We start from the raw sequence: 13432 nt of genomic DNA on the forward strand, positions 1-13432 counted from the left end.
TTGAGAAATACTAGTATGACATACACAAGTTTAAAGGAGAGTAGATATACATATATAGTAGCAAATTCTTGTAACTACAAAAAGGTAAATTTACAGGAATTAGGGAAAAAAATGTAACTTTTAATGGATATTGATGGAGAAACAAGTCATTTTTGACCGTTTCTAAAGTCGGTTCTTTATGAAATTTTCTTACAATGTGAAGAGCAGCTGTTTGATTTTTAAATAATGTAAAAAAAAATGATAATAATGTCAGAAATGAACACCTGAGGTTTTATCCCCTACAGCAACAATACATATATCCAAATGGGACATTATTACATACACGTATATAATATATACAGCATCTTATGTCCTGGCATTATATAAAAACAGCATTTGAGCGTGTGTGTGGATGAGTCTGACGTCCAGCCACACCACTTTCATCCTGCTTGTCCAGCTGTGCTGAGAGAGCCAGTGCTAAAAGACGTTTTCCCCCCGAGCTGCTATCATAAAGCCAAACACTCGATCCAACACAATAAACAAATGTGCTGTTATTTATCCTGGAGAGATTTCTGCAACTTTGATGTTGCCATGCAACAGCTTTCATTAACCCAAGAGGCCACAATTTGGATGTTTGTTTGTATGGTACTTCACGAGAGGTTGATGTAAATTGATCACTTATTTTCTGAGACGGCAAAGAAACAATTGAGAGTGGGTTTTATTTTTCAAGGAGATACCTAAAACCCCATCAAACACCCTTTAACCCAGTGGAATATAATATTGGCTTAAAAGCACTCAGGCATACATAAATCATTGTGTTTCGAATGCATCACATGTAGTGGATGAGATCAAACGGTGGAATGTTCATGATAGTTATATCACATTATATTACATACATTGACCTGGCATGATAAAAGGCCTAATGACCTATTTAATAACACATTCATCAGGTAGATGACCCACAAGTGTCTTTGCTGTTTAAAATAAATGTGCTAATTACAATAAGGAGATTATTTTCTTATTTAGGGCAGCGTAAGTCATTCTGCTCACTGTTTGCTGTGGGCATCAACAGAAATGAATGGTATGAGATTGAAATGCAATTGTAAACGCATTGTTTTCTCTGTGTAATTTATCATTTCCACTGACTAAAACCAGCCATTGTGACATTGTTTATATATTAAATTATAAATATATTAAGAAAAACTGGTTTAGGAGTGGGGACGTTGTTTATTCACCCATAGTAGTACCAATTATTCCAAAAATACTAACACATGCAAGACAGAGACAGACTGGAGACTAAATAAAGTGACCAGCAAGTAGACCTATGATGTTGGTATTGTTAGGGTTAGGGTTAATAGCCAGTAAGTGGACATATTAGGTATGTGTTTTTAATAAAGTGGCCAGTGAGTTGACGTATGATGTGTTTCTAATAAAGTGGCCAGTGAGTTGATGTATGATGTAGGTGTTTCTAATAAAGTGGCCGATGAGTTGGCATGCTTCTAACGGAGCGGCCAATAGAACATGGTAAGAACCGTGCATTGCTATGCAGGAACCGTCCGTCTGAATATGAGCAGCTGTGTATTTTGGTTTGGTAATTCAGGCGAGAGTAGCCTAAGTAATTCTCCATGTGTCGGTTCATGCTGCCACCTTTTTCCTTAACTGGGTTTACATGCTGTTTTCCCTTGTTCTGGAATTTGCTTTGCCAGATGGCGCTTTACTCTGCATCCTAAGCACTTGATTAAGCACTTGATCAAGCAATTGATTAAAGCTTCAATCAGGGACGGCTACATCCGGTAGTCTGTTTTTTTGGCGCTGCAATAACAGAAGCTTTCCAATTACAACAGTTTACTGTGCTCTGTGTTAGGTAAGTCGGAGAAAACCAGTCAAGAAACCACTCAAGCAAGTCTTTTTGATATTATTTAACAACCTTAGGCAGTTTGAGGCAAGCGTGGGATGATTCAGGCATGCAGTTTGCATGATGCTAATTGCTAGCTTATAAGCTCCCATCACTTGTTGGCTACGCTAGCCTTGTATCTTGTCATGGCTGATTGACTACATTTGACTTTAGTCCAGGCTATTTCTACTTGCAGTTTCTTCATTACTGTTATGCTAACAATCCACACACTTTTCCCCACACCCTCCCCTCCCTTTCCCCACACATATGGTGCTGCATCAGAGTTTCCTTCTGTCCTTGAAATGTGGAAATAAAAAATTGTCTGCAAACTGTCGTGTTATTTCCGGCTGATTTGTAAACCAGGAACGCCAATAAAGCCAGTTATGTTCTACACATGCTTGACTGCTGGTTGGTCTGTATCCTGCATGTGTAGAGCACTGATATTTGAAAGTGTCTGTGCAATCAGGCTGGTTGCTAATGCTGTTTCTTATTGGAGCTTGCAAATAAGTCTTCTAATAAGTCTAATAAATCAGTGAACTTGCAAATGAATAAATGATGGGTTTTGTCATTCTTTATCAATGTGTTAACAAGAGTGGGACGAGTACAGGGACAGTGTACTGAAGTGAAAGCTCAGTACTGAATCGAAATCTTGCATAATTAAGTGGTTCTGAAGTGGAGCCAAAAATATACTTGACTGAAATTCAGAAAGTGCTGTCATTTGCATACCCAATTATATTAAAATAAAGAGTAAACGGTTTAACACATAAAATGTCACTGGTGTTTGTTGAAATGAGATGGGAAATTTGTGCAGATGTGCACCCCATACAACTTTCAATCCATACCACACTTGGAGGAGAAAGTTGTGATTTTTTTTTTTCCCCAGTTAAAACTTGTTTTATAGGGAAAAGAATGATAAATTAATAAATAAAACACGTTGTACAAGAGCTGAAGCTGCATGTTGCTCCTCCCGTTAAAAGGAGCATCTATTAGTAGTGCTGTAGTACTCAAGACCGCCCTCAAGACCAAAAACTAGAGGACTGGAAGAGTGGAATGCTTAGGAGTTCTGGCTCAGTTTGACAGGTTTAGATACATATTTGTTATGATTAGTCTGCAAGTGATTGTGTATGTTGTTGGGTTTTAAAGCATTATTTGAAAAGACAACAGAGTGAATAGCACAGAGCTGTAGTTTCTTGTGTTCAGTTCCTGCACAGGTGAAGCTCCACGCTACAGATTCAGTGCTGTATTTCCTTTATATCATTTTTTGTTTGGATTGAAAATACAAACGCAACTAGCTAACATTTTTCCAGAACAATCAAGTTTTATATCAATGTTTTATTTTTGCAAATAACCAACAGTATTTCTCGTATTTAAAATTGTTCTGTTAAATGTTTGTATTGTAGTATATTTTTGCATTTAAAAGTACCACCAAGGCCCACTGGGGGTCCACAGCTCACAAGCTGAAAACCACTGTATAGATGTAAATGAAATCTGTTGGTTGAGGATCTAATGGATCTTTCCAGGATGGCTTATGTGAGTATTATTTGTTTGTAGTTAGTATGTACTCGGACTTGGGTCTAGGGTCTCGACTGCAACAAATTCATCAGCAAGGAAAGTTTGTAGTTTCAGCAGCAGTTCTGTGGTGAGAAACGGACTAATGATGAATGAGGTATAGGGAGGTAGGCAGATCGTGCATGAAAATGGATCGGCTTGAGTTTGTAACTCTACACCTGAATAGTTAAGCTGTGACCAGCAAGTAGACCTATGATGTTGATGTTTCTAATAAAGTGGCCGGTAAGTGGACGTATTAGGTATGTGCTTCTAACAAAGTGGCCAGTGAGTAGAAGCACAAGGTTGGTGTTCCCAATAAAGTGGCCAGTGAATAGAAGCACAAGGTCAGAGTTTCCAATAAAGTGGCCAGTGAGTAGAAGCACAAGGTCGGTGTTTCCAGTATAGTGGCCAGTGAATGGAGGTGCATGGTTTTTAATAAAGTGGCCAGTGAGTAGAAGCACAAGGTCGGTGTTTCCAGTAAAGTGGCCAGTGAATGGAGGTGCATGGTTTTTAATAAAGTGGCCAGTGAGTAGAAGCACAAGGTCGGTGTTTCCAGTAAAGTGGCCAGTGAATGGAGGTGCATGGTTTTTAATAAAGTGGCCAGTGAGTCAAAGTCCAGGTTAGTGGTTTCTAATAAAGTTTATAGTTTGCCGTTCTTTGTGGGCTTGAACAGACCAGGATTAGCTAAGAAATGGCTGTATACACATGCAATGATGGACTATTATTCCCCAGCCTTTCACCTGTGGTCCACCATATATTTTCTTTAACCTTAGCTTTTTTATAGTCAGTGCACTGCTTGTCATACAAGCTTGTGTGCTCTGCTTCAAGCCGCACTGGCATCTTGATGATTTGTTTTAGCAGCAACCGTGGCAGTGGAGCTCTGTTTGGTCAGCCTGATATTTTATACATGGGTACATCGCAGAAAAACCCAGGCTGAAATATAAAACCATACACAGCGCAAAGTCTGTCAGTTTCAGTCTAGGCATGAAAGACAGCCTTAATGTTATAGCATTAACATCAAGGCAATACATGTGTTCATTTTCAAAGCTTGGCTTTTTTTTTTTTTTTTGCTTTGTTTTTTTTTTGTTGTTGTTGTTCATAAAATCCAGGCTGCGAATGGGCCATAAATCTTCCAAAGTTAGTGTAATGAGGAAATATTTTTTTTCCCAGCATTGCTTGGTAGTAGATTATAAGTACTCTCTCATATAATTAAGTATCTGATATCATATTGACATGGTGTGATGGGTTCATCACAATTTCATGATCATTTCAGCAGTTTGATGTGTGCTTAACTGAGACCCAATATCACTTCATATTGCTTTCAAGAACCTTGGAACCTGCTCATTTGTCTTCAGATTTTCTTTTCGGTTTAGCTAATTGGGCTGAGATTACATCGTTTTAATGTGGCGAGGGGCGTGGGGATATAGGTAGGAGAATCTGTGCTTCATTAGGTGTGTAGTTAACATCAGTACAGCCTCTGCATGCTGAAGTATTGCTAATGAATGACGTGAGAGCAGTATGTGATTGAAGGAGCAGGGATGGCAGGGATTGCTATGTGTGCCTGAACGTTTGTGCATATATTTAGCTCTTCATGGGGACCCCGTGTCCTCTCATTGACAGAAAAGATGGGCAACATTTTATAATAACAGATCCCTACAAATAGAACTTAGTACCAACTCTTATAGTTAATGATTATAGTAATTACATAATTGTTAAGTGAGACTTTTTTAATCCCACAAACGGGGAAATTCCACCTCCGCATTTAACCCATCCATAAAGTGAAACACCACATACACACTAGTGAATACACATACACTAGGGGGCAGTGAGCACACTTGCCTGGAGCGGTGGGCAGCCCTATCCATGGCACCCAGGGAGCTATTGGGGGTTAGGTGTCTTGCTCAAGGACGCCTCAGTCATGGACTGTCGGCACTGGGGATCGAACCGGCGACCTTCCGGTCACAGGGCCAGTTCCCTAACCTCCAGCCCACGACTGTCCTTGGTGACATACAAATAGTTAAAGCACTGTAGACGCATTGATGTTTTATTTTGAAGCGTAATAGGTAATACAATATACAGCTCTGCTGATTAAAAAATGATGTATTGACCAATAATAATAATTAACTAAGCATTAAGCAAAAGTTTATGCATCACAAAGTAGTTAGATAATAAATGTTTTAAACTCATTTGAAACAGTATGTAAACAGTTGATTCATAACTATGAATGGGAAGTGAGTAACTACTTAGCATTTCAAGTCCTATAATCTTTTAGTTATTATTATCAAATACCTAAATTATTATCAAGTTCTAATTAATGTTCAGGTTTCTACAGTTCACAAAGAAATACAAAGATTACTGGAATGTCACTGAGAAAATGGATAATATTTCAAATGGTAGCATTTATTAATGCATGTGTAGCTATTATACAATTTGTTGAGCCTGGTGTTATGTGTTCCCAGTAGGCCCAGTATGTTACACAGTAATTGTTCATAAGGTCGTAAAGTGCTTTAAGTTGTGTTCATATAAAATAAAGATGTAGAGAAATGGGTCAAACAGTCTCACAATATTCTTACAGCAATCTCATAATGAGACATTTACCTACATTTAAGATGCTTTCACGTGTTTTACCATTTTCTGAAGGGCAAAGGCGGTGAAGAAAAGGCTTGTTGAGAAAGAAATCAACATGTCTGAGAGTGTTTACACTCATTTGTAGGCTCCTCTTTGCTCCCTTGTCTGAAAACTCTGACTGAAGCTTGGCATGTGATGGAGGATGAGACGGTGTACTCTTGCATTCTCTCTCTCTCACTATTGATTACCTGCAAAAGGTGGAATTTGTGCAGCTTCTTTATTTCCCGTATTGTATAAGCACTGCCTCTGTATATGTACCAACACAGCATGAGAAACAATACTGACCTTTTACAGTAGAAACTCTTGTAAACAGTGAAACAGTATGTTCTAACTTCAGCCCAAGGATATAAATACAGCTGAATATAAGAGCTTTCTGTTAGGACCACCAAAACCTCCTAGTGAAGATGTTCTTGTAGAGTACAATTACATTACGTTGGGTGAGGTGGTGTTGGCCATCTTCTCAGAACTGTAACCTTGTCTGATGTATTACCTGATGTATGAGACACAAGCTCATTCAGCTCACGACTCACCAAAATGCGCCACAGAGCGCCACAGGAGGTCATTCGTACCTCTGGCCATCAAACTCTATAACTCCTCCCTCAGTGTGTGATTCACAAAACTCACGAAACTGTTCATATGTGCAATAATAACAAGTGCGTGTGCAATAACTCAGAGGGACACTAACTAATTTAAATAGTTTAAATAATTGTAACTGCTTTATACCTGATGTTTCATATTACTATCACAATCACCGCCACCTTACTATATTCATAAGTACTTAAATCTTGTGTACATACTGTAAATTTCTCTATATTGTCTTAAATTATTAGTAAAGTGTTTATTTTTTACATAAATTGTTGCAACTATAACAACTGCAATTTCCCCCTGGGATCAATAAAGGAATCTGAATCTGAATCTGAAACCGCTTTGTGCGTGTAATAAAATATACTTGACATATAAAGTATTTTTTTTCTAAACAGTACTTTGTATCTGATCCATTCTTACACTCCATTCCAAAATAACCCAGTAGTTCAGACACTTTTCTTTAATCCATTACAACCCTTTTTACATTAGCTGGAAGAGGCAGGCGGAAAGATAAAGGGAAAAAACAGGGCTGAGGAGAGAACACATCTGATTGAACTGTAGTGCAGTAGTGCAAGAATTCATGCACTTTTCACCACAGACAGCCCTATAGAATCCTGTGCATGCTGCATTGTAATTCACCTTTATGACCATTAGGGGGCACCGAAGTATCGAGCAAGCAAAGGGAGAGAAGAGACAGAATCCAACGACTCTTGCCGAGCTTTTCTTTCTGTGATAAGAGACTATCATGAACTCAGGGGACGTGTTGTGACACATAATTCTAGTTGTGTCTTGTGGACGCATCATCATCACTTAATGGTGCTGAACTTAACTGGGCGTTTATTTAGATTACAGTAATGTCCACTGTTTGGACTGAACTACCTGCCCTTGGGACTCTTGATGGATCAATGTGTGAGTGGTACTGAAGCAGGCAACTCTGTGGCTTTAAAATTTGAACCTGAAGGTCTTGGAAAATCCTGGTGTAGTCTTCCAACACAAGACTCAGACCTGTGGATGCTAATAGGATCAAAATGTCTTCCAGTTTTCATTTGCCTTTCAGTCGGCTGTGGATGAGTGCCTTTCCAAGCACTTTCAATTTTCAAAGAATTCCTCTCCTGTACTTCAGCCTGGGAATATTTTATTCCGATTTGGAGCTAATATGCAAAACACTTGGAGAAAGCGCTCAAGAGGAAGAAAGGAAATGGAATTGGACGAGTGGAATCCATCGTGTTGGCCGTCACGCTTGCTAAGTTGACTTTCCATGTGCCGAATGTGCTTCTAGAGGACAGAGAGGAAAAGAAGGGAATGGAGGAGGCTGATTGGCTGCCCGGTGCATGTGGTAGTCCAAAGGGATTTTGTGCTTAGCTATAGAGACCAAGGCGTACAGATGTGAGCACGGTCATTTTATCCACAATCCCCCTTCAACAAGAAAAAACACACTCACTTGGGCACGTGCACACACAGTCACACTCAGTTGGCCTTTTCTACTCAGCACTATTTATTGGAGAATGCTCTTTTTAGCCAGTGAGCGAGGATGAATTCCTCCAATTCAGCCCACCCCAGTGGACAGCGCTCACTGGCCAAGTCTGCCTGGCTGCTTTCATTGCCGCATACAAGCCTTTATGTGTGTGTGCATGTGCGCGCTTGGCGTAAAGGCAGCGAGTGGGCTGTGTGAATTCGCTCAGGCTGCGGCTAGCTGCCGCTGACGTCATCCCCGGCCGTCAGATGGATGGCGGAACAGAAAACGGAGGAAGGAAAGAAGTGTAACATTGGAGAAAAGTTGCTTTTTGAAGTTGGAAGCGATAGAAGTGGCAGGCGCTGCATAACTCCACTCTGCCTCGTCTTTTTCAGCACAGTTTCTTCCCTCTTCTCACTCTTCTCGGCGCTTTACTTCTCTAAGCGAGACGGAAAAGAGGAACAGAGAAGCGAGGGAAGGGAAAACGGGATCTAAGTGGAGATGCTTGAGAATAAAGTGTGGTGAAATCTTCCGTGCACTCTGCTTGTGCTTGTGCATAGGCAGAAAAAGGCAGGCAGGAAGAAAAAGGGAAAGAAAGCGGGGCTGAGAAGAGAGCACATCTCAGGCTCTTTTCTTTTTTCCTTTCCGTGTCCAGACTCTTTTCTCTGCAGCGCACTCCGACTCCACTGAATTGCTGAATACAGCCTGCCCATTTGCATAGCCCTCTGTTCCCTTCTCTTTTGCTCTCTCGCTCTCTTCCTTCTTTGCTGCTTGCCGAGACTCTCCCCCCTCCCTCCCTCTCTCCTCCCTCCCTCTCCTCCTTCTGCTCTCCCTTTCACACAAACCTCCGGAGCTGCATTGCTGATGCCTCGTGGCCACGGGCTGCTTTCGGGTCCAGGTGTTCCTACCTTTCGGTGGACGGAGTGGTGCGATCCCTCTATCTTGGATCTATTCCCAGGTGAAGCCCCTGTCCTCCGCCATCTGGAGAGAGATGTAGATCGCATTTGTGATCAGCCGCAAGAAGAGGGTCTGTCTGGATACCTTCCAATAGCCAGTGGGAAAACTTGTGCATCCTGCCTTAAAACCTTGAAACGATACCTCTAGCAATTTTATTCTGTCTGCATGTCCTAGCACCTCAGGAGCTGATGCCTGTCCAGGTTGGAGAGTTTCATGGAGATTTCTTTGTAGTTCGCTTTTGTGCTTTTGAATTTTCTTACAGCTTGCTTTTAGGTGTTAAGAGGGCAGGAAAGGAATAGACTCGGATCCCTCAGATCACTGTCTCTCGAGCTGTGAGTGTGTCCTCATTCTGGCTTTCTTTCTCCTTTTTTTCCATGATGGTTTAAAGTGGTCTCCAGCCAGCTACAAAACTGCTGTGGATTTTTTTCTAACTGAAGAGCAGACTTTGGCCATTTTCTCCTGGTTTTGAATTTATTTTCTCATCTCTACTTGTTTCCACTGTGGATTATTGGGCCAGCATTTTCCTTTTTTCCCCCCAAGGGTCTACGTGAGTGTGTGTTTGTGTGCAACCAGGCGTGCAAGGAGCATGGGCCACCGGTCACACTGAAGCACCCCTGAGTGCATCCCGCCGCTCCCTCCGTCCCCATTCCCTCTACATCTGTCCCGGCCCTTTCTGGGTATCATGCTCGGGGGCCTGAGACTGGAGCCACTGCCCTGCATGCGCCGGAGCCTGTCCTGGGCCAGCTGCATGGCCCTCTGCCTCCTGGCCCTGAGGGTCACGGCAGGCTCAGAGACCCCCACAGGACCCCAGCATTCACGCTCAGTTCAGGGGGCCAAACACCACCACTCAGTGCCTATCGCCATCCATAGATCACCTGCCTCGCTGCGCGCAGGACACGGTGGGTAGCTGTGCAAATGCTGTTAGCTCACACACAAATGGTGTTAATCTCTGAACTTGAGTCTGAGCCTTTTTTGGCCATAAAATGGGTGCATACTTGAATAGTAGTTGAATATTTGTTGATAATTAGATTAAACGTTTCAGAAATTTCAAATAGGTGCATTACAATGCATTAATGCTTTTTTGTACCCTGTACAAAGCTTACCATAATGCAGGTTTTTCCCCCCAGATGAGGCTTTCCTGTGCCATGACGGATTCCCAGGGTTTTTTAACGGGCTAGAAGTAGTAATTGCAGGATTCTGTGAGACTATTTACCACAGGTACTCAAGTTTAGGTCCTGGAGGGCCACTCCTGGGCACAGTTTCATCATTTTCCTGCTCAAACACACCTTATTCAACTCACCAGATAATTAGCAGGTTTCGTATATGAGCAATAGTGAAGAAAATGTTAAACTGCTGGACGGTGGCCTTCCACCACTGTTTTTACGTGTCATATAAGAATAATGGGTCCATTATTCTTAGCTTGAATGAATGGCTCCAGGAAACTGCTTTACCTGGTATGGAAGCTTTATGAGTTTAAACCTTTCACTTTCCTATTACATGAACTAAAATCCATTCAACGTTTTTTTAGGGAACCGGATGTGCTTCTTTGATGGCATCACTCAATAAAGAAAATATTTTTCCATGAATAGTATTTTTAATTGTGCAGGCAATCTCATGTGATTTTTTTTTCCCCCACTCTGAGCCTTGGACCTACCATTCTTACATTTTTCCTCTATATTTTTGGTTTTCTTCCCCGTCCCCAGCTAATTCAGATTAGCCTGATCCTCCTTTGTCTGTCTCAGCACAGTTCTTCCTCACATGCCTCTGCGGCTCAGATTACGGCTATCCATATCTCTGCATGCCCTCCCTACACACTCCCCTGCAGATTAGCTGGGATTAGAGGGGCATGTGTGCTGCGTGCTGTATCCCCCAACCTCCCCCAAACCCCTCAACCCCCAGGTGCTGGAGACAATGTTGTGCTCGGTAGCCTGGGCTCCAGCTCGGAGAGTCCCCGCAGTCTCACAGATGTCATAGTGTAATGCGTTTACATGCTGTTTGTCGAGGGTTAATGCGGCCTGCTGCAGTGTCCCCCGGGAACGTGTAGCAAAAAGAACAACAGTGAAATGTCTTAGGCTGGGCAAAATGCACCAATGGTTGTGTACCTCTGTGAACAAGTGTTCTGACACTACATAACAGCTCAACTGGTTTCCTAGCATGCTTTGTGCATGTTTTACAGTGGGCTGTTCCTTTGGGACTATGGGTAAAGGGATATGTGGAGGAAGTGTTGTTAGTGCTTCATTGCTGTATATGATGCTCACAGGAAATCAACAGCACTGTAATTCCACTAAAACAATCACTTGAAGTATAATCGACATTCCCATGCTCCACCAGCGAATGTGCTCTTTCACAGTTACTATTAGGAGGTTGAACAAGCTTTGCAAAGCCCTGGCAAAAATTCCATGAGAAATAACAGTGGGCAGCTATGAGAAATACCAGTGGACAGTGGAAGAACAAGTTTTCTTATGTCATTTTACAATAAGTTATTCATCTCAGATGGCATTTACTGTTTCACCATCTTCAGCTCATTTTCTAATATTGCTAGATGAGGCAGTGTCATAACCTAGCTATTGTGGCATGACCGGAGTTGATTGAATGCTTTCCCGTCATACTCGCCATATATACTGAAATATACCAAGTCAGAATTCAGCAAAATCTGAAAGCACTACAGTATTTCGCTTAGGCTACATCAGTAAAGTCAAGCTGCTTAGTGACAGCAATGGAGAGACCAAAAGAAATCATTTCAAGCTAGCTGTAGCTAGTGAAGATGGGTGAGCTCTCTGTTCAGGCTATAATAAATCATTCATATATTTATGAATATAAAACAAAGCCAAGTATTTTTCCTTGTTGGGTCATCATAAAATCATTATAAAATCAGGACATGTTTAGTTATTTCAGGGGGCACCTAACACCACTTTCATTTTGTTTCTTTCATTTAATACTAGTTATCTAGAAATAATATTAAAAACATCTATTCTGATCTCCTATTAAGAAATATTTCCTGTAGAGATGTGCCATTATAGGAATTGTGCCTGTGCTGATATCTGATACTCTATCTTTCTCGCTCACTCGCTCGCTCGCTCACTCACTCACTCACTCACTCACTCACTCACTCACATTTAACAGCCTGTGACTTAACCACAAGGCAGCACTCAATGACACTGTATGTACATATCTGCCAGAGCTGATACATAAACCTCTATTAACTGTAGATTCAACCTCACTTGGAGAAATATAATATTTTGTTGCTGTCCAAAAAAAAAGCCTTTTTTTCTATTTCTGTTTTCCTTCATTGTTTAAAGTCAGCTGATGCCCCTTATATTGTGAAGATTTTATGAAGAATCGATCGATAGACGTGCTCAAAAATAGCTTGAAATAAAATCTCTTTATATTAACTTACATTAAAGTTCTTTTTACTGTAAAATTACTATTTTGGAGGTACATGTTCATTGTGGTTTTTGCCACAATTTATTTTTGAAGGGTTACAACTGCAGTAAAATGCATAAAATTTTAGCGCAGCATCCCAGCATCATGTAAACATTCTGCCTTTCCTGAATGCAATAACTGTAACATCTAAAATCAGTTTGAAATATCACTCAGGTCTAAACGTCCAGTGCAGTTTTTATAACCAATACCAGCCAATACTAATCGTGCATTCCCAATTGCCTACATTCACTTAGGCTGATATCATTTCATAAGTATTGGAGCACAAAGTGCTTCATTTTAATAAAATAAACTGTGCTGAATTGTGTTTACACAAAAGGCCAAAGAATTACAATATAGATGCGACCTCATGAATCATAACTGTCACACGTGTGAACAAAAACATACTGGAGCATGATATGATAAGGGGGACCAGGATGATGAAGATGACGATGATGCTGCTGCTGCCGTGGGAACATGTATGACAGAGGAAGGATTAGACTGGCTTGGTGTGCTGAGAGCTGATTGGGCATTGTGGGGTTTAGAGTCATGCTGAGGTAGCAAGAGAACCAATTAGGCTGCTCCACTGGAGTCTGTCTGCAAGACACACACACACCTCCACACACATACACACCAGTCACCTCTGTTTGGAGAGACAGGTTCACCCCGCCTGCGTGCTGTCACAGAAAAGCGTCCTCCATGTCTTCCTCCTCTGGAGTCATGTCACAAACCGTTAGACGCTCACATGCGCTCATTCTGCCATCATTAGCTTACGCAATCCTTCTCCAGGATGCGCTACATGGCTTCAAAGCAAATTGCCTGGTCATTATGGGTCAACTTACAGTGTCATTTTAGGGCTCCTTGTCCACGAGAACATTAAATGAACTTGAATCTTCTTTGTGCTCTGATCCAGTGAACTGTAGGCTTATTATTCAGCCATTCAGTCCGATAAGTTAAACCTGCATGTT

General features: G+C 41.4%; 1 protein-coding gene across 26 annotated transcripts in view; it reads left to right on the top strand.

Annotated features, from left to right (window-relative positions):
• The window catches only part of LOC108443646 (neurexin-1a-like), a 537123-nt gene that overhangs the window by 292228 nt on the left and 231463 nt on the right, over positions 1–13432 (top strand). The window contains exon 1 of one of the 26 annotated variants that reach the window (XM_037532664.1): positions 8420–9943. The exons of 22 other annotated variants lie outside the window; for them this stretch is intronic. In XM_037532664.1, the coding sequence (XP_037388561.1) occupies positions 9727–9943 (217 nt within the window). In that variant the 5' untranslated portion in view covers positions 8420–9726. Of the gene's footprint in view, positions 1–8419; positions 9944–13432 lie in introns of those variants that run through there. 3 more of the 26 variants (XM_037532663.1, XM_037532666.1, XM_037532665.1) reach the window with 3 other exon arrangements.

This window comes from Pygocentrus nattereri, chromosome 22 (genome assembly GCF_015220715.1).
Source record: "Pygocentrus nattereri isolate fPygNat1 chromosome 22, fPygNat1.pri, whole genome shotgun sequence".
NCBI classification, from domain to species: domain Eukaryota; kingdom Metazoa; phylum Chordata; class Actinopteri; order Characiformes; family Serrasalmidae; genus Pygocentrus; species Pygocentrus nattereri.